General features: G+C 31.3%; 1 protein-coding gene across 6 annotated transcripts; it reads right to left on the bottom strand.

Moving 5' to 3' along the window:
• Positions 1 to 10,275: 10,275 nt before the first annotated feature.
• Positions 10,276 to 14,406, bottom strand: LOC122310251 (syntaxin-71-like). Of its 6 annotated transcripts, none has more exons than XM_043124144.1 (9): positions 14,057 to 14,406; positions 13,442 to 13,567; positions 12,971 to 13,139; positions 12,807 to 12,892; positions 12,442 to 12,510; positions 12,309 to 12,353; positions 12,022 to 12,084; positions 11,771 to 11,842; positions 10,276 to 10,495 (listed from the first exon to the last, which is right to left on the bottom strand). In XM_043124144.1, exons 1-8 carry the CDS (start codon positions 14,210 to 14,212, stop codon positions 11,777 to 11,779), a joined length of 780 nt encoding a protein of 259 aa, XP_042980078.1. In that variant the 5' UTR covers positions 14,213 to 14,406; the 3' UTR covers positions 10,276 to 10,495; positions 11,771 to 11,776. The 6 variants fall into 6 exon arrangements, with proteins under 6 accessions (XP_042980078.1, XP_042980075.1, XP_042980079.1 ...); XM_043124141.1 differs by having other exon boundaries at positions 11,771 to 11,897; positions 14,057 to 14,405; XM_043124145.1 differs by having other exon boundaries at positions 11,821 to 11,842; positions 14,057 to 14,405.
• Between the last annotated feature and the right edge of the window lie 8,857 nt (positions 14,407 to 23,263).

Genomic DNA, 23,263 nt, shown 5'->3' with positions numbered 1-23,263 from the left:
ACAATAAAATATTTTTAGGATTTATAAAGAAAAATGTTACTTATCAGATTTTTAATCATTATTCATTTAAATCATCTCCTAATATAACAAATGAGTGAAAAAATAAGAAAAAACCTGGGGAGCGGTCGGGCTAATAAACATGGAAGAGCAGCCCACCACTAATCAGCTGACACCTAGGCTTTTCATCTAAGCTATCCTATGTTGCACTACATCTGATTTCGGTATATTAGCATAAATCCTTCTCACCCCCTCTCTGCCTTCGCATCTCCTCTCTGCCCCGTCGCAAGGTTGCTCGCACCCACCTCTCGCATGACACCTCTCTCTCTCTCGCACGACTGGAGGTAGCACAGTTGAAACACATACGCCTTCGTCTCTTCTAGCAACACAGAGGCTAATTGTGTTCTGTTTCTACTTCATTTTCTTCTTTGTGAACTTGCATTTACATCATCTGCAAAAGGAAAAGATAATTGATGGGACTAATATTGGAAGGGGAAGAGAACGACCAAGTCTTGCTTCTACACTTGTGATATTGGAAGGGGAAGATAATCGATGGCATTTTCAGATCCCATAGCAATACGTACAATACACTTGTGATTTTCTCTTCTGCATTTTAGCAAACATCTTGTATGCACACTGTGTTCTCCATCTCAGCATGTCTTCCATGTTTCCATCATCCTTTTCCTTGGTACAAACAGCCAACCTTCATACCTCCAACATAAAACTCTAATACTTCAATCCATCAAAATAGAAACAGAGAAATTGAGAAATTTTTCAGGAGACCACCATCATCTTTTTCTTTTTTTCTTTTGTTAATCTAATCCAATTCCATTGTTATGTTTACTTTACTCATGTTTTTTTAGAAATTAAATATGAAATTTATTTACTTGCTTTTTGTTGGAGTTTGAACGCCATATGATGCTTCTTTCCAACCATTGCCGAAGGCTTATATAAATTAAATTTTGTAAACCCGATTGATTTACAGTCAAATTCAAGAAAACATAGTTCAAATTTTCTCCAATAGAAAACCAGTGATTTTTTTTGCCAAAAAATGAAAAAATTTCTCTAAATACCATCAAAAAGGGGAAGAAATAGAGATTTATGTATAGATTTACAAAAATCACAACTCTTTACTGAAAGCAATATTTTGAGGTTTTTATTATTTGTTGAATTCCATCACAGGCCGTTCGAGTTGCCATCGGGGATTTTTTTTTTTTTTTTTTTGTCAGTTGAAATCTTCATTTGGGTTGGAATGGAGTAGAAAATAGGGGTAGCAAGGAAGACGAATAGAGGAAAACACGAGGTGCGCGAAATCACTAGGTTGCTTCTGATTAGAAATGTTTCTGTGTGGTGGAACCTATTTTTCTTATAGTGTATTTTCTTACCTGGCAAGCAGTGATTGGAGGGCTGCTCTTCTATGTTTATTAGCCCGACCGTCCCGCAGCGGCTTTGAAAAAATAATAACAATTTTTTCAAGCATTTGATATCATAGGGATATAAGAAAATTGTTTAAATTCTTCTATAAAAGTCACGTGGATTGTAGAAAATATGTTTAGATTAAAAAAATATTTAAGATAAGAAAATTGATAAGTAAAAACTAATAAATAATTTATTTTTTTATTTTTAAAAGTGGCATGGCTTGTAGAAAATACGTTTAGATTAAAAAAAAAAAAAAATTCTTTACGATATATTTTTGCGGTGCTGCTATTTAGTCTTATGATTTTATCGCATCAAAGTAACCATTAGTACAGTTGTACTTTTCTTTTTCTTTTTCTTTCTTTTCAAAATATTTTTAAACATTTTTAATTATTTAAAAAAATACATAAATTTAATAATAGTCATTTTTTTAACTATTAAAAAATTTAAAAATAAAATAAAATATGCGAGAAATCAAAATGAGAGCGTGAAATCATAGGACTAAATAGTATTATCCATATTTTGTTTGGAATTTGAAGAGGTGTTAGAGCTTCATTACTGAAAAGGAATATGGGAAGAAAATTTTTGAGAATTTATTTTTCTTTTTTCTGTTAAGAAAATAAATTGTGCAAGTTGCTTTGGTAATTATGTTTTTAACAATAAAACTAATGCAAATGAGTAGATGGAGGGAAGTTAGTTTCAAGTTATTTATTTATTTTTTTGGGTATTTAATAGAATTTTGGTTTGAAGGTAATTTTGTTCCAAGAAAACAGATATATATATTTTCTTCTCAAGGCCTAACCTCATATTTTACTTCCAAATTATATGGTTTAATTTTTTTTTTTAATTAATGTCAGTATTCATTACTTCGATTCCCCATGCTCAACGCATAATAAATGCATGCATACACACATATACATACATATATATATATATATATATATATATGTAATGTCGGTGTTAGTCAATTTTATCAGGTATATATATAGAGATTTAAAAGAAATGATTTATTCAAGATCCAAATAAACAAGTCTCATGTAAATTCTTTATAAGAAAGTAAACCATATTATACAAAAGTATAAAAGACTTAACTTTTTCTCAATGAGAGCCATAATTTTACAAAATGTTGCACAAGGCTTGTACATTTGGGCTGGCTTGTACATAGCATTACTTGAGATTTAAATTAGGTAGGGTAGAATTAACTTAAAAATTGTTGGGGATTTTTATCCCAATGAATGTGCACTCAAGTGAAGAAAAAAATGGTTAGGAATGTAATTTGTGTGATTGAGTTAACTCATTTGAGCTGTTGATTTATTTAAGGGGTTGGCATGAATAAACATGTGACCTAATTTGAATGGACTTTCAATGATATCTGTATTGTTTTTTGAATATGGACCCAATTTGAATATATCTATCTCTCTGTATTAGACCATCTACTCCATTCTAATTTCAATACCTAGCCTCGTTTATTTTCACAAATGAGGTGATTTGGGATTAAAGTTGAAAGTTTAATAAAATATTGTTATAATATATTTTTTAATATTATTTTTTATTTTGAGATTTAAAAAAGTTATAATGATGAGATGAGTTATGATGGTTTGTAACAAACCAGGCCTAAAACTGGTTCTGACCATGGTTTTGTAAGCATTCAACTAAAATTGACATTTAGTCCCTTAGCTCTTAATATAAGTTTCAATTTTTATCATTTTAGTAATATTTTAATCATTAAGATGGATGAAAAATAAATGTATGATCTTGCGAAAAATTTCTTATCGAGGGCCTATGCATCCTGAGATTAGTCAAGATTTTATTCTTAGACACCCGGTGCCAATAAAAAATAATAATAATCTTAATAGTTTGATTTTAAAATGTGGAGAAAATTTGTAAAAGAGTGAGAGTTTGGGATGTAAAGTGACAGCTTTGATAATTTAATGGCCAAATGGTAAATTAAATATGATTTATTTTCATTTTCAAAATTCATGAATTTTGAATCCAATTTGGTATATAGTATTGTCACAAAGACATATACCTTTTTTTACAGTTAAGTTTGGTATATATTATTTTCATAAATCAAGACAGTTTCTCCCTCTCTTAGTAAAAGGAAATAAACCTTTTGCCAGTAGGTTGGTACCATATAGCTTAAAATTAATGAGTACAGATAAAGGATGTGAGCTTGTAAGCATCAAAACCTCTTCAAAGTTGGGATATGTACTTACTACTTATATGTATATGAGTCATTATACAAACACACAACTCCACCTAGGATCATTACAATTATAAAAATTTAAAATATCAATACTTTTTTTTAGGATAGAGATTTCCTCGAGTTCTTGATGAAATTTTAGGACATAGAGTGAGAGATAGATTCATGATGATGTGAAACCCACAATATCTATAGTTGTCCAAGCGAATTTCTCGAGCATCATTAAGTACAAAATAAATGTTATGGGATCCATTCTAAATAATTTTGTTCTATTTTTCATCTATTAGAATTTAGAGCACTTTTGGTGAGTTAGTCATAGATAAAATATAACCAAAATTTGACCACTCAACCCAGAACACACTTACAACAAACTCAACAAAACTATAGTAAATTTAGCTTACGACCTTTTGGCTGGCCAAATATAACTAGTGAAACTAGCTTGCCTAACATTTTTTTCATTATATCATTTTTCCTACTATCTCATTTTGCCGCTATTTCCTTTCGCCTCTGATATTGCACGGTCCAAGTCATTTCAGTCGTTGCAGGTAAAAGAAAAAAAATAATTGTTGAGTGACCTTGTATTATTTATTTTTATTTTACAAAAAACAAATTTTGACCTATTAGTAAATATTCAACTGGATAGAAGTCATGTTTTTCAATTTGGAATTGAATGTATATACTCACATAAAAGTAAAAATTATGAGTTTATAGTTTTCAATTTGGGATTGTTTAAATTTATTAACTAGGATAACCCCGGGAATTGGGTTGAATTTGTTATCTATTTGTATATATGAAAATTATAAATAGATATTTAAATAGAATAGTGACAAATTTAAAGAGTTTGTTATTTAATATCGTTGAAAAGTAACTAGTTAAATTTAAAAGAATGAATTTAATAGTCAAATTTTGATTAAAGAATGGTTAGATTACTGCTCATACTCTTAGAGCATTCACATTGGCTTGACCAAATGAGATGTTTGGTCAAATTTTACATAATTTGGCTCAAAAATCTTTCACATTGGATTGAGCAAATTTAAAATAATTTAGACTTTTGCTACAGTGGTTGGCTAAAGATGGAAGACCACTACTCATTCATCAAACATTAAAATATTAATTTATCATTCCAAACAAATAAATTAAATTAATTAGAATATAATTAATATTTAACATTTAGAATATAATTATTATTAACATTAATAATATTTTTAATATTAATTGAATATAATATTATTATTATTATTATTAACATTTAATATTAATTTAATTAGAATATAATTATTATTAACATTTAATAATAATTTTTAAATATTAATTTAATTAGAATATAATTACTATTAACATTTAATAATACTTTTTTGTAATATCAATTTAATATAATATAATTATTATTAAAATTTAATAATACTTTTTTAATATTAATTTAATTATAATATAATAATATTAATGTAATATAATATAATTATTATTATTAACATTTAATAATACTGTTTTTAATATTAATCTAATTAGAATAATTATTATTAACATTTAATTGGTAGAATTACAAAATGTGAGAAAATAAATTAAATAAAAAATTTATTAATTTAATAATATTTTATTATTATATAGAAAATAAATGGCTAATCTAATGTGAAGATTGAATTTTAATAAAGTAGGCAAATGTATAAAAGTGTTGATATTGACCAAATTTAAAGATGAATTTGGTCAGACCAATACTAATACTCTAAACTGGTTGCTTTTTATATTTTGGGAGGTGACGTCCTGGCCTCCCATCCTCCAAAGAGACATACGGACAGAAAAACAATTCCACAAAGTCATCACATAAACTCCATATCTGCATTTAGAAAACTGCAGAAGTTGCTGAACTACTTGTTCAAGTAATTAAAAACCTGAATTAAAAAGGGAAGTTTGAATCCCTATGATTGGGTCATGGATTGAAAATACATTTCTGGGTTCAACCACTTGGGTCTAGGATCTATACTTGCAGCGATACATTGCCTAGCACCCCCCTCACCTTTATAAAATATAAAAATAAATAAAGGAAAGATAGATAATGAGCTTATACTACCTGTGATCCCTTTTCTCTCCCTTTTATATATTCCTTTCTTTCCAGATACCACCTATGTTCATGCTAGGTTAGGTTTAATATAGTATGAAACTGTTGAATTTCTTAGCTTAAAAAAATTGAACAAAAAAGGAAAACAAACACACACACACACTATATATATATATATATATCTATTTGTTATAAGAGCAAGAATATTTTGGTTTGTTATAGAGATTCGTTTAAGTGGTAAGGATTTTGGTCTTGAGGTTGTGCTCCCTACAAATCTATAGTTCGGGTGTAACCAAATAAAAGAAATGTTACGTTTGCACCGTGAAGTTGGCTCGGTGTCATCTTTCGGGAGCATTTGTAGTTCTCCATCATCTACATCACTTAAGATAATTCATTTGATGGATATATAATGATATTATAGTCATGTTTAGGCAAACAGTACCGACCTTCATTCTCCCCTTCTTATATTTTTTTAAGGAAACACAAAAGGGGGCAAAAAAAAAAAAAAGGCTATGTAGTCACCATCCCATAAAGTTTGATGACAAAGTGTGTAGATTCCAAGTAAAACTGAATGAGAGAAAGCCAATGCTTAGCAGAAAAAGGCATAGGAAAAAGCCTAAGTCACTTGCTTTTGGATGCTAAGAAGATAAATGGATAAAGGAATGAAACTTTATTTTAAGGGCAAGAACTAAGAAGTGGTTGATAAGGGTCAAAATATTCATTGGAGAGGAAAGGGAGTCAAGGGGCATCCACTCCAAACAAACACTCTCCATTATCTTACAACAATGGTTCCGTTGACATCAGTTTTTTCTTTTAAAAATGAGATAAATAAATTTAGTATTTTTAACATACTATACTTCTATACTTTGAATCTCAAACTATCATAATACCTATAGAGTTATAATGTACAACACTCTTTTTCTATAATCTGACAATTAAGATTATGACACATAATTTAAGATTAGGCGACAAGCTCTTGAAATTTAGTAGGTCCAACCTACAGGGATAATACCTCGGGCAAATGGGCAGATCTCATTTAAAATAAAATTAAATGGGCATTAAGCAGGCGGGTGGGTATAGGTAGGCATGGGTACCCTCCCGCCTACCCCATACTATATATGTGAAAAAACTCCAAATCTCATTCAGGCATTCATTCTCTCTCCCATACTCTCAGCCTTTCTCGCCACTCAGCCTTCATCTTCTTCTTCTGTTATTCATCTCCTCCAACCCTTCCACTAGAGACCCATGTGACCCACACCCATGGTCATCAGTCTCTCGAGCTGGTTATACACAAGCAACCCACCCACGATCATGGCCATGTGGTTTTAGCTATGGGTGGCCTTATGGGTTTTAGAGCTCCATGGCCATGAGGTTTTGCAACCCACAACCATGACTATTATGGGTCTACACAAAGACCCACGACCAAGCCGTGACTGTGGGTTTTGGTAACACATGGCCAAGCCATGACTGCGGAATTTTGCAACCCACGATCATGACTTGGTTGTGGTTCTGCACAGAGACCCACTACCAAGTCGTAATTATGAGTTTTTGTGACCCACATCTATGATTTGACGGTCTGTATCTAAGTGAGACCCACAGCCAAGACGTGGCCGTGACTAACTTATTCTTCACTTTTCTTTTTAATTTTTGGTTGGATCTACACATTTTAAGTTTGATTTACAGTTTGAAATTTAAATGTGAAGATTTAGGGTATATATTTAAAGATTGAAGTGTTTATTTTTCTATTAAAAATTTTGCTAAGCGAAGTACAACCGAGTGTTGAAAAATCCACCCATTCGTTAGAAGGGGGTGGACTGACAGCAGCTCTAGGTGGGAGGGACGAGGGATCATCACCCAACCGTCATTTGAAATGAGATAAGAATTCTATTTATCAATTTCTTATAATGATTTGAAAATGCTATATATCTCATTTAATAATTCCAATGCAAAATTCTCTCGATTTAATTGTCTTGTCTGGTTGCTGATGAGACTGTATAAAACATGGTCCCATGAGCTTAGGCCAAAAAAAAATCATGGTCCCACGAAGAATTGATTGGACTGAGGCCAAAACTGTTCTTTTGGCATCTAATCTTCATCAACATAATTAGTGGATTTTCTTAGTTTTTACTTGAAAGAAGCATTAGGACCCATTTATCACATCAAAATCCAACACTTTTTTTTTTCCTTTTGTTTTGGGATTTTTATTCCTCTAATCTTTTTATTAAACTAAGTTTGATTAAATACCAAAATTTAAAAAAAAAAAGGTCTTATAAGATAAATAAAATTAAGAAAAATGATATTTTTCAATTTTATTTTAGCATTTTGAGAGATTAAATTCCACTCTCCTTAACAGTTGAATATCGCATGAAATCCCAGTTTATTAAAAGAAAGTCTTTTTGAATTAAATGCTTTGTCTTTTCTGTTGTCACTTCCTTCTCAATTTTCTGAGATAATCACTGACCTATGCCAGGTTTTTGCTCTCAAGTACACATTCGTCTGTACCTTTGGCTCATTTTAACTTAGGTACCGTTTGATTTTACGGTTAGTCTCGTCTTTCAATGTTATTTAAATATAAATATTTTTTAATTTTTAATTTTTATTTAATCATTACATAATTATTATTAAGAATAAAAAATTAAATCATTCGGCACGTTTTTTAACAAAACCAAAACTCAACTGAAACCTTAGAAATTTATAAATTATCGGTCGAACTTGGTCAATGATGGGAAGAAAATCGTTGAGTGCAACTCTGGTGAGTCCGTCGGTATTTTTGGTAGCGGCGGAGGTGGCTCTACGTGCGATAAAACTACGGTGAGAGAGAAAGAACACCATCAAGAGAGATAGAGAATGCCGCGATAAGAGAGAGAGATGCGAGGGGCGATTTGAGAGACTAAAGGGTGTAATCGGTCCGGTACAATATGATTTTATACAAATTTTGGGACCAAATCAATGTATACTGACTTTATATGTTCAAAAATGAGTTGAATCGATTACCTTCTTAAATCAATACTTCCGGTTCAATCTGGTTTTTCAATTTTAATCAAGTATCAATATCATTAAAAAAAATATAATTTATATACTAATGTATATTGGTATTACTAATGTATTTATTAAAAAGAATATATTGAGAATTTATTAAGCCATAAAATGTAATTAATATATATTTTATATAAATAACATATGATCAAATAAATGTTCATATTTAAGATTAAAACTTTATGTTATAAATAGTAATATAAAATTATTTCATATATAATTATATATAAAGTTATATATATATATAATATTGATATAACATTAAAAATTAATTTATATATATATATATTTTAAACCGGCTCGGTTTCGAAAAACCAAAAACTGAAACAGGATCGGATTTAACTGATTTTTAAAATTTAGGAACTAGTTCCGGATTATACCGGTTTAAAACCAGATCAACTGGTTTGACCTGGGCCGGTTCAAATTCGATTTAAATTTTTACCCCTATGAGAGAGAGAGAGAGAGAGAGAGAGAGAGTGGTAGCGTTTTAGAACAAATGAGAATCAAAATGAAGAAGAAGAAGAATAAACCCTAGGGTAAAACGACGTTGTTCTATTTTTTTTTTTCAAACATGCAGTCTCAAAACGACTCCGTTTCACTCACTTAAGTGAAACGATATTGTTCCATATATATATAATTTTAAAAAATATATATTATCCTATTAATCAGATTAGCGATTCGGTCCACCCTTAAACCCCAATCGAACTGCTAGACGTAAGTTTTGACAAAAAACAATCGCCATCCGACCAGTTCCAAGCTCTCATAGCCTGTCTAAGTCAACCCCAATCGATTTGACCGATTCTTGTACAGTCCTAATCATTATAATTTTCTTCAACTTTTAAACAAAACATTAAAAACAATTTAACTGTTTAAAATTTTGAAATAAAAATAATATAAACAAATTATATTATAACAATATTTTAACTTTATAATATTTTTATTTAATTTTTTTTTCTCATTTTTCAAAATTCCATAAAATATTTCAACTTAAATCATTTTATTATTATTTACAAATATCTTATCTCATCTGTATAAGCAAACAAGTCCTTATTCTCGTCCAAAACATGGTTGCTTTCAATTTGATAAATGATAGATGCATGAAAATAACCTTTGGGCATTTACAAGGTTATTTATTCAAGAGCAGTGACACGGAGGAAATGAAAAAGGACGGCTTTTGAAGAATCACACATAAACCCGGAGACATTTTCTAATGTTAAGAGTAGTAGTAATTATTAAGTAGTTTCGAAGTGCGATTGCATGGTTCTTCTAACCTATTATAAGATTGACATATCATTCAAAAGTAGTGATGTAAATAATTTTAATGAAATGTCATCTTTCGATTGAATTAAAATACCATATTTTCCATACTCTCGGAGCATTTAATAATATTTTATTAAAGAGACATTATTTTCAGAACTCCGGGAACCCCGCGGGTCGCCACCGCAGGCAGAGTCATGCTATGTATGAGAAGGTGCAACCGTGCAAATGGGCGTTGAGAGAGAGAGATCAGAGAGGTATCACCACATACCCTAACGTTAAGCAAGAAGGAACACAGATATTATCGGACTTCTTTGAAGTAATAAATATTTATTGATAAAGACGTTCATAAGCTCCTCCATCTTCCACTCACAGATCTCGAAAGTGGAAAGTATCACAGTAACTGTAACATGATACAAAAAAGAGATGCACATTGTATGTATGTACAGGAGTCACAGACATCCCTACTTCAACAAGTGAAGGACAAGCTGTGGTAGTCGTTGCCAGGGCACCAATATCACTTTAACGCGCTGCAAATATGAAATACCTTTGTCAACATATTCTTCTAGATGGCAACTGGAATTCCAGTGTCTTTCTCTAATAAAAAGAAAAATGGGACACAATGGACATAGGAGGATAAACACGTAAACAGGGGACTTGGAAATGCATAAAAAGGCACAACCTTAAAACTACCTACCTCCATATTCACAATTTTTTTTTTCACAAATGATTAGTTGTATTTAAGGAAAATATATATATTACACCATCGTTCCACATGACAAGGTGGCATTTTCCATCAACCTCTGTATTGGCTTTTTTTTTTTTTTTTTTTAAAGAGTAATAAATGATCCAAGGGTGATAAAAAGGGCTGCATTTACAAAGTGGGATCGGGGTGTAATACATAGCATTACTTTATATTTGCCTATCTGATGACATTTCGAGAACTCACAGATGTCACATATCATTTCCATTAATACCATCTTGCCTTCAGACATTTCATGGTCAGGAAAGTTTTTTTCCTCTAAGGGAAGAGAGAAACCATACAAAAACTTGGGGAAATTTTTTTTTTAGGGGGTGGGGGTGGTGGGGCAATGACCGTGCACTGAGTCTCCCGTAAGCAGTATTTTGCCTTAAAAGAAGATCAAACGTAGTAATTTCAGTTCCCTATAGTATTCAATGCATCGGAAACTTGTTACAGAAGCAATTGGGCAGTCTTCCGACCCCATTGCAAGCCAAAGGATGAAATAAACTATGCAGCAAGCAGGTATAAAAAGAAGATGAGAGAACTGCAGTACTGAATCACAGTAGACAGTGGTTCTGCCCTTGAAAAAAAGTGTAATGTCGGACCCTCAAAAAATTTAGAAGTTTCTTCTTAGCTTCCTCTAAATTATTAAAAAAAAAAAAAACTCGAGATCACCCCCAACATGAATGGTTTATGTACATCTAAATTTAACTAGCCAGGCAAAGTTTACTTTCCAAAAAGGTTATAGCGTACATAATTTATTTTCTTAGCTTTGTGATTAAATTTATCATGGGCATAGTCCGGTCTCCCTAAGGGAAAATTTCTGCCTCTACCACTGGTAACAATAGGAGGAAGATCTACCATTTTCATGGAAAACAAACTTTTAGAAAATTGTGACTGAAAAATGGTGGAACTAAAATTTCATCCAGCCTGATTTGAGCACTGCACTTGTACCATTTTCCCAATGTGCATCTCAATAGCTGCTAGTAGTATATGAATAGTAGTGAGTAAATTTCCATCTACTATGGGTTATCCAGATACAAATTAGTGGAAGAATATGTACCAGAGACTAATTCTGATTTTTAAGTTGATTCAGTAAGATAGGGAGCTTACTTGTATAAATAGGCAGCAATTCCTAAAATTATGCACAAGAGAATGATATCAATGCAAAAGTTGCGGCTGGACCTCAGCTGAATAAAACAAAAACGTGCACAAGAATGGATGTGAGGTAGGGGAAAGAGAAAAGAGGGATGGGGTATTCTCTGAAAAAATGGACGAAAAATCTAAATTTCAAAATTGCATAAATTCATATACCTTGGTTACAGTTTCCTTGAGTCTCACATTAGTATTTTTAAGGTCAGCGTTTGCTCTATCAACCTGAAATGATGTCACAATAAAATTACTTAACTTAGTCAAGATCCTGCAACTCTCTTTGACAATTTGATACAGAAAAAACAAGAAAATTCACATCAACCTAGTCAACAATAAAATTAGATAGAGGATTATCTGAGAGGGATTGATGTTCTTCACAATCAGTGCAGTTCTTCCATGACAGATAATTAAGGATAAAGGACACTGGCAAAAAGAAGGATGGAGATTACCTTATCATCTATTTCATCCATTAATGGCAGTTGTCTGTCAAATTCCTGTGCATCAAATTCACAACATTACAGGAAGAAGAATTTGATTTAAGTAACTTTTTAACATGTGGTGGAGAATGGTAAGAGTATATACCTCATTGATGTCACGTGCCATGTCTTTCAATGTGTCCAATCCCTCAGCTATAACATCCAAACCTTGATCCTGTATGAAGTCAAATTTATCTTAGAGGTACTTTGTAAGGGTTGGCACTAAAGGCTACTTAGAGAAAAATGTAATCCAATAAAGGCTTGGACATCAGGAAAGGAAAAACACCAAAAACATACAGCCCCTAAGCAGTTCTTTCGAAAAGCATACCATTAGCCATTAAGTGAGGTAAAATCCCTAGCTCATTCAAGAAATGAAAGAAGTGGAGTAACTATAATAAAACCACAGCTAACCAACCTCTCACCGCTAGACATACTTAACAATCACTGTTTTATGACTTTATCCATACTTGCCTGTTTCATTCTTCGCATTTCATACTCCTGCCTAAACCGATCCGATTCTTCAGTTTGTTGGAAGTACTCACGATCAAATCTCCCATCTGGTAAAATATGTTTTCAATACAATTAGTTGACAATGATTACATGTTTATAAGAACTGAGGTTAGAAGATTTGTTACCTGAAGTTGTGTCAATTTTGATTCCAGTATATGAGGCAGAAGCTGTCCAACCACCAGGTTCTTTAGTTCCACTAGTGGTAGATCCATCAGGAATAGCTTCAATCTTCTCTTTCAGTGCAGAAACTAAATCATTTCGAGCCTCAAGCTCTTCTTTTGAAAGCCCTTTGACCTACAAATAGTTTTGTGCTTGGCAACATGAGACATCCATTACAACCAGTAGGCACAAAGTAGAGTCTAGCAAAAGATAAAAGAAAATGTTACAAAAAGAATATAATGATTTCCCTTCTTAAATCCCCAAAATACTCAAGAAATCTTGCAATATGAAATGTAGGGGTATAATATAATAAGTGAAATGGATCAAATCAACGAAAAAAGAAGAAAAAAAATCCCCAAGTTCAGCTTAAGTAATCTACACACACCCCAACACAACTGGAGATTATATAATAAGGATAAATGAAAAATGCATTTAACCTTTTTAAAAGCAAGTCTCTGCAATTTAGGGAGCTCCTCAATCAAACGAGCTTTGGTTCGTCGAATCTCCGCATTCATGGCAATGGCAGTTGCCCTGTTCTTCTCTGTGGCAGCCCCCTCTGATTTCTGAAAAACCGAAAGTAAACTAAAAATCATATAATTTCCAATAATAGAACAAGTTAGAATTTCCAATTCTTCATTGAAGTTTGTGGCCCACCAAAAGCAGAAACCTCTGCTCAAAACGTAGCCTCCTACGATTTCTGCCTCAACTAAGAAGTTTATCAGATACCAAAACTTCAAAATTTAAACTTTTATCTTCTTCTTCTTCGCCTTTACATGGAGTTTCTTAAATACACAAACAGAGCATAAGGGTCCCCACTTCATCCCCAAAGAAAAACAATAACCAAAGGAAAACAAAAAAAAAAAAAAAACCCAGCAAGCACCTCTACATAAAACATGAAGTCCAACGTTTCATATTGTTCAATTTTTAGACTTTCTTTCAATTTTCGCAGCAACCAAACAGAGCGTGGAAACATGGAAAAGTCAAGACAACAACAACAACCATTCTTTCATCCCACACCGCCACTAATAATACACACGGTCACACACAGAGACCTGGAGGGCTGCCGCGGCTTCGAGCTCGACGACAGTGTATAAACGAGCAAAAGCATCGTCCCCGTAATCATTTGCATCCTTGTGCTTATCAACGTCGTACTTGTCGTACTTCTGGCAAATCGAGTCGACCCGTGTAACTAAATCGCTGATACTCATCCCCTTTCAATTACTCACAGAATTTCTGAGCCGTATCTGTACCTGTGAGTTTTTGTGGGGTTACTGGCTTAGGGGACGGAGATAGAAAGAGACAGGGTAAAGTTATGGGGTTACGAGCTTATGGTGTTGACCGTTTTAGACGTGAATTTATAGATCGTTTATCATTGATCCTCCCATGCTCACAGCGTTGACACTACGGAGTTCAGAGAACTCAGATGCCCCCATTTAATTACTAGTAATTTTAATACAATTTGTAAAATGTGTAAATATATCATCATTATTTTAAAAGGAAGTGAAGTTTATAATTAAAAAATTAATTTTTTATTTATATAAATTTTATATTAATTTATTTTTTAAAAAATAATTATATAATAGTTATATAATCACGATCATAAACTTCATTTCTTTTTAATTATTGGCACCGATTTCTGCCTAATCTTCGGATGCACACTCGAAAATTCGAAATTAATTTGTCGCAAGTGGCTGATAAGTTTTTATTTATTTATTTATTTAAATCCCCTCATCCCGATAAAAAGTTATGAATAAAATTTTAAATTACGATTAGATAATTATGATGATTTAAGCATTGAAATAAAATATTTTGAGATAAGCTACATATATAAAAAGAACTAATATTTAATATAATATATATAATTATAAGTGTGTATCATGTGTATATATATATATGTATGTATGTGTGTGTGTGTATATATATATATATGTGTGTGTGTGTGAAAGAATTGACGATTATAAAATAAATATACGTTAAAAACATTAAAAATTATAGTGATATTACTGTTAAAATATAATATTAAAAAAATCACAAATTTAAATTGAGATACACACAATAGAAATTAAAGAAAACTCAATAGGGTTGAGAAACTTTAAAATAATGAGATATAAAAAAATGAGGTAACGAGGGAACATGTTTAAATTGACAAAAGACTAAAACAAATTATATAAATATCTTTAAAATTACATAAATGCCATCTATATTTAAAATTTATAAAAAAAAATTAAATTCAATAAAATTATAAAATTACCATTAAAACAGTCTGGAACAGAATTCAATCCGAAATATAAATTCTAATCAAAATGGCTAGAATTGACCGGAACAGTTGAATGGGCCCAAACAAGCCTAAATATGGAGTGAAACAAAATGAGGAGATATAAAGTACCTCCAACTACACCAAAATGATCAGAACAAAACGAAATTCAAAACTATGGTTTTGAACCCTGGATGTTCAGTTTATACCACTTATCCCAAAACCATTACCCCACCATTTTTCAGGATGTTTAGTTTGTTAAAATGAAAAAAATATATTCATCATCATTCTATAATATGACATTAAATAATAAGTTTACAAATAAAACATAATAAATAATCTCTAATCATCTAATGTGATATCATGAGATGAGAGGATGATGAAAAAATAAATAATAAATAACATTACTCTATTAAAATATACATTTATTCAAAACAAACGGGTGTTTGAAAATACAAGAAGAGAGAGATTGAAACCTTAGGTCAGTTCTACTCTTTTTATATTTCGATTTTGATTGTTTTAATAAATCACATGGCACCAAGCGATGGTGACACATCAATGGAGCAAAATGAGCGATATAACTGGAGAAGCATAGTAACATTTCTCTATTATATTTTACCTATAAAAAAAAACATTTATCTATTATATTTTACAATTCATCATTCAATTATGTGAGGTATAAATCAAGATGTATTAGGAACTAGTTTAACAAGTACTTTCTTGTCTTGGTATTATAACATCCTATAAAAAGGTTCATACTTTTTTTAAGCAATTTGTGAGTGTTAAGAAGGAAAATGTCTTCAATATAGAGAAATTGTTTGGAGGATGGAGGCCGGTGGCTCCTCCAAGTCCACAGAACTAGAGAGCCATCTTCTTCACACACAGCCACAAACAAGAAAATCCTTCCATTATGCAGGCATTAGCATTTTTTTGTTTTTTTGGTTACATGTAGAATGAGTCCATGTATTTTTCTAAGTTCATAGTTAAGACCTTTTTTTTTTTTTTTTTTTTTTTTTTTTTTTTTTTTTAAATGTGGTGTACTTATCCTATTTCAATAAAGAGTAATACGATATACAGTCATTTTTACGTAGTTCTTGTGTACTCCACTAATATAATTGGTTATATCAATTTTTTTAATACACAATCAATCACATCAGTAGAGTGTATAAAAAAATACGTAAAAATGACTACACATAAAATTTTTATTCAATAAATTAAAATTCAACACGTGGTACAAGAGTCCTATTTCAAACACCCTCATTCAAAATAACAAAAAACATAAAAACTATTTGAAAAACAAAAGAGTATTTTAAAAGGGTGAAGAATATACATGAATAATAAGAAAAAATCATAAAAACAAAGAATGATTGCAATTCAAGACACAAAATATTAGTTAATTTATTAATTAATAAATTCAGATAAACCACTCCCCACGTTTGTCCGACCTATTAGTAAGAGCATTAGTACTAGCTTGCCTGGCCTTTGGTCAAAGTTTGTCTAATATATATTATGCCTTTTACATATACCACTTAAAATATAGTCTCATATTAGATTATCCATCTAAATTCTATATAATAATAAAGTACTATTAATTTCAGACATTTCATTAATTTTTATTTAAATTATTTTTGCTATATTTTGTAGTTTTACCAATTATATATTTATTTTTAATCAAATAAAATATATTTTGTGTTTAATCTCCTAATTTATAACGTGTACTTTTTCGATAGTTTTATATTTAATAACATAATGATTATTTCGTTCTTTTTAATTAAATTATTGGTTTTTACTTATATTTGAAATGGTCATTCTTCCCTAATCTAATGGTAAAATCTAAATTCGTTGATTACAATCACTAAAATTCCATATAAATGTTTAACTTACTAATAGAATATCTACGTTTTTCATCTAATTGTCTTCTTTTGCCGACCTTTATTCTATTCATTAATTATATCTACAATTCCATTTAATTTTCTTCTTATGCCAAACTGTTTTTTTATCCAACTACTCATCTTTTTTGCTGTAACTGACAGTTTCATTGAAATTTTATAAATAGATCATGTGTTCTAAATACTTCCTCTTCATATCGAAATTCCATCATCCTCAATTATTTATGGATTCAACTTGGAGTATTGACCATATTGTATATGAATATTAAATAGATAATAAATTTGATATGATTGCAACAATGACTGTATAATAAGATTGAAGGGCTAGCCAGGGAGTATCTAGTTCACATCATCATCTTACTCAACGTTGTACATTCGTCCGAGGCAATCCATTGGATAGCCATCAATGTCTTTTCCATGATTACTTTGCTCAACCACCAATATATTATCCCAATACTTTTAAGAGAAAGTTCTGAATGGGTTGGGATAAATTTTTACGCATCCATTATGTAATAAAAATTTATAATGATTATTTTGTCTAAAAAAGATATACAAGTGAAAGGTTCAGATTGTCTTCCCTTCAGAAGATAACTACAACTATTAAGATGCTTGCATGATGGCAGATCTTATGGACGAATATTTGAGAAATGGAGAAAGCACTGTACGGTTGAGTATAAAAAATTTGTTAAGGTGATCATGACAATTTTTCCTGATGAGTACATGAAGTCTCCAAACAACAAAAATATAATACGATTACTAGATTTGGACAATGGCATAGATTTCTAAGAATGTTGAGGGGCATTGATTGCATGCACTGGAAATGAAAAAAAATGTTCTAATGTTTTGAAAGGTATATACTCTAGTCATGTAAATAAACGAACTATTATTTAGGAGACCATTGCGTCTTACGATCTTTGAATATGGCATTTTTTTTTGTTTACATGGACCTCATAATGACATTAACGTACTAAATATATTTTTTGTATTTGCCGCATGGGCCCAAGGCTGTGCTCCTTTATGCAACTACTCAATTAATGGTCATGAGTATACAATGGGATGTTATCTTGTTGCTGGTATGTATCTTTCTTGTACAATTTTAGTGAAAGCAATTACTACTCCACAATAAAATAAGAGAATATATTTTGCTGCAACCCAAGAGTTAGCAAGGAAAGATATGGAACGTGCATTTGTTATCTACAACTCGATGCAAACTAATTCATTTACGAATAACTGGATATTACTCCCCATGAACCAGCTTCACGAGATCATATATTTGAATTTATGAAGTTCATTGAGCAACATCATTGTCTTAGAGGTAATAGAACTCATTCTCAACTCCAAGCTAACCTCATCAAGCATTTATGAAATATGTATGGTCAATCATAGTTTTACTACAATTACAAGTAGAGCTTTTATGATGTAATATTTATATTTTGAGATTTTTTTTTAGAAATCAAACAATCATTTGTATAGACTAAAAAAATTACAGAGTCATCAATTACAACAAGAATAACTACTAAGCTTACACACTAATAATACTAGCAACATCAACTGCTAAACAACTAGAAAGAAAATTAGGAGATTGTTGCTATCATTGAAGAGTATCATCCACAAAACGAGCATGACGTGCCATAGACGTGCAACTTTATTCCCTTGTATGCGCATGCAAATAATTGTTGTAGTATGGAAATAAGACAACAATGATTGAATCTCAATAATCAAAGGACTATACCTGGAGAATTGTGCCTAATTTGAATGATTAGCTTCAACAATAAGTATAGAATCATCTTTGACAATCAAGTCTAAAATGTCCAAATGAAGTACCATTTGCAACCCCCGCAAGGCAGCATGAGCCTCAATGTCTTCCATTGCATAGAAGGCCATATTCCTTTTAAGACATAGCCCTAATCAAATCACCTCGCTCATTCTGCAAGATAGCTCCAATACCATATTTGTGCATAGAACGGAAAATATTCACATCAAAATTAAGTTTCTAGTTCCCACAAGGTGGTCGTTGCCAACAAAGTTAATAAAGCTGTTAGTGGATTTTCTAATTATTATGTACACTCTAAAAATTTTCCATATAATCAAGACTATTATCAATAATATCAACTGTCAAAAGATTTGTAAATTGAAAAAGTTTCAAATTCCAATATTCCATAATCCCTAAGCAACTGTTAAAAATCTCGAAAGGATAAAACCATCATCATAACTTATAAACTTCTGAACCAGAATAGAAAAATGAGAACATTATGCAAAACTAAACCTACCTAAATCAAAATATTGCACCCATATATGCCTTATATTGGAGCAAGCAAATAAGGCATGGAGAGCTTCCTCCACAACCTCCTGACAAAAATCACAAGTGCTATTAGCAATGATATGTCTAGCAAATAATTTATGCTTGTTAGGCATACTATCTCCACAAGCTCGCCAAATAAAATTCTTCAGTTTATTAAGATCATGTAACTTCCAAATAGATTTCTAGAATGGCTTGGTAGCCAAAACAGTAACATTGGATCTAGTTATAAAACCCTGCCCAAAAAGCTCGTTAGCTCCCTTAATTATAGTTAGTGTAAGTTGTTATTGTTGGAATACTTTTTTTTTTTTTTTGGGAATATCTTAGCATGAGAATCACATTTTGTATCATTGGAAGATCTCTAGTATTTTATTTTGATTAATTGTTAAGAAACCAATGGAAGAATGAGACTTGGCACCCTTAATGGGCTAAGCAAAAAGGGCAAGTATGGATGGATTTAGGTGTGAGCCCAACAGTATTTTATTTATGCCCCCAATCACTAAGTGTGACGCCCCCAAATTCCGTTTGGGATTGGACGGACATTTGAAGCGTCGAGACATGCAACACAAGGTTACCTGCCCCCGTTCATGACATATAAGATGCAATGTTCCTGACATGCATCTAACATTATGCAATATTCGCAGCGGATAATTTTTTTCTTTAGCAATACTATGCACCAAATTGAAAATATCCCAAATGCTTAAAACATACTTCATACATAAAGACCCATTGAGTAGATCACAACACTAGTCCAAAATGGTTATGATCCAAAAAATACTAAAGATGCAACTCCATTGTACAAGTAGTAATTTACGTTAACTACTATATTAACATTGACGTCGCACCGTCGCTTAATCAATTGTGTCTAGTTGATCAGCTCCTGATTCTCCTTCAGGTCCTGTAACAAGATCTACCATTCGGGAGAAATGGTAGTTGGGACTACCAAAGTGAGATTTGATTACAAATCTCAGTAAGTTAACAAAAAAACTTTCACACAGCTAATGATACATGCATGACAGTAAAAGCATAAATGCATAATCAAATTCATAAGTAATTAAAGCATAACTTGGCGTACAACATAGCATAATTGACATAACTTAAATTGAAACATGAACTGAACTTGACTTGACATAAACTTGATCTGAAACTTGACCTAATATGAAAAATACATACTCCACAGTTGTTGTGGCCCCATGTATTCTACGTGTAAATACATACTCCACAGTTGTTGTGGTCCCATGTATTCTATACAAACTTGACTTAACATGAAAAATACATACTCCACAGTTGTTTTGGCCTCATGTATTCTACGTGTAAATACATACTCCACAGTTGTTGTGGCCCCATGTATTCTACGGAAACTTATTCTTTAACTACTTAAATACATACTCCACAGTTGTTGTGGCCCCATGTATTCTACGTGTAAATACATATTCCATAGTTGTTGTGGCCCCATGTATTCTACACAAACTTGACTTAACATGAAAAATACATACTCCACAGTTGTTGTGGCCCCATGTATTCTACACAAGTTTGACTTAACATGAAATATACATACTCCACAGTTGTTGTGGCCCCATGTATTCTACACATCACAATGCAGTTAAATACATACTCCACAGTTGTTGTGGCCCCATGTATTCTACACAAATTGAATGTATTCAAGATGAAACGTGACTGGAAAATGAAAGGACTGGAGCCCTGACGTAACATAACGTGATTTGAACATAACTTGAAATACATGACCAACTTGAGATAAAAACATTTCGTAACATGGCATAACATATAATAGACAACATATTTAACATGACATACTTGTAATGTACAGTAATACATGACAGAATATATTATGTAACAGATAAAAATTGATGACAGAATAAATTCTGTATAATAGACAATTACGTGATAACTTGGCATGGCATGACATATATGATAACATACATATATACACTGTAGTTCCTTTACTTAGCACACATACATAGTAGACTGCTAGTAAGTTAAAAGCTAACTTACCTCGATCTCCGCGTTTCTTATAAAACTTCAAGTGCGATCACGAGAAACTGTAATTAGTGATTCTAAAAGTTAGAACTAAATCACTAATAATTTGAAATATGGAAAATACTAACTTAAAGAGTAAAATTTTCATTTTACTCTCTACATGTGGGAAAATGACCGTTTTACCCATAACTTAAGGATTTTGCATACTAACTCCAAAAGTTTCCAAAATTTACATTCTTCATGTAAATTTTGTCCTAAATTTAAATATCAACTCAGAAAAATTTAAAACAAAACACAACTATGAAGAACACATTATGGCCGAAACATCCATAGGCCATTTCCCTTAATTTTTGTTGCAATTCCTTCCAATTTCAAAACTCATGCTTAAACCAAAATTTTGCAACAAACATCTTCCAATCCTAAATTCAAAATCATACTTAAAACATTCATTTAGAAAAAGCTAATAATTAACACCAAACTTTTTTGTAAAAAGATCCAAGCACTTGAATCACAAGTTTTGACCTTAAATCAAAACATCTCCAAGAATTTCAAAAATCAAATCTTACTTCTAACATATTCATAATATCATCCTAACATCAACCATGTTTTAAATCATCAAACTAAAGTCACTAAAATCACAAAATAACATTTGGAGTTTTTGGTTTTACACTTAGTCCAAAAACAGAAACTTTTTCCTCAACTAGTTTTAATAAATCTCTTGATCTATGACTTATAAATATATGATCTTCAAACCAAACCATCACATGGTTTAAAAAGATGTCCTAAAACATATATAAGTTTCTAATTCAAGATCACATGGTTAGAAATTAACCAAAACATAAATTTAGCCAAGAATATCCACACTTTGGCTTATTTGAATATCTCTTTGCATAAAATTTCATATCTTTGAAACTAACATCAAATATCTTTAAAATAATAATATAACATGTATATAAGATACTTAGGATCCTCCAATAAAATTATTAAAGTCATTAGAATAGGTTTAGACCACCAAAGAGTTAAACTTTCTCAAAACAGAAACTGTTTTTCCTCTTCCAGTTTCTAAGTTTCTAAATCTAAGAAAATATTTCATCAAAACCTTTAATCATGCAAAACTACTCAACCAATAGTCATATATACATGTCAACAATACTCCATAAAAATTTCTCACCAATATCTATCCATTAGCTTGGTCAAAAACTCTAAACTATAACATATTCTCCAGTTTATCTCCCAGAATGACCTTTCTATAGTTTACATAATATTTGACTGACCAAATGATCTTCAAATGGGGCAAATAAGATATCCATGTAAACTAGACTCAAAAAGGAACAACTTATATGAAGGAGACTTTATGATAAAACACTTACAACAGCTTCGAAATGGGCGTGCAAAAGACCTCTTAAAGCTGTCCGAGAGAGAGTGTTTGATAATCTTTTATTGGAAGGTGTAATTGAAGATAATTTCGTGGGGAGAGGTGGCTGGAGATAATTATGGATGAGATATAGAAGAGATGAGGCTGGAGTTGAGAGTTGAGTGTAGTTTTCTCCTACCCAAAATATCTATAAAAGATTATCTCATAATATTCTATCCAATAGTATCTACAAAAAATCAACTTAAGATATTTTTATCTAATAATATCTATAAAAATCAACTCAAAATATTTTTACCCAATAATATTCATGAAAATTACCTCAAGATATTTCTTTTTATCCAATAATATCTACAGTTTTAAACAGACGTTTTGACCGAAAATATGAAAAAATGTTATTGCGCCATAAGACTTTAAATAACCCTCCGAGTCTAATGGCACAAACCA

This window comes from Carya illinoinensis, chromosome 1 (assembly GCF_018687715.1).
Source record: "Carya illinoinensis cultivar Pawnee chromosome 1, C.illinoinensisPawnee_v1, whole genome shotgun sequence".
In the NCBI taxonomy this organism is placed as follows: Eukaryota; Viridiplantae; Streptophyta; class Magnoliopsida; order Fagales; family Juglandaceae; genus Carya; species Carya illinoinensis.
Note: the sequence above shows the minus strand (reverse complement) of the source record. Positions and strands in the feature narration are given on the sequence as shown.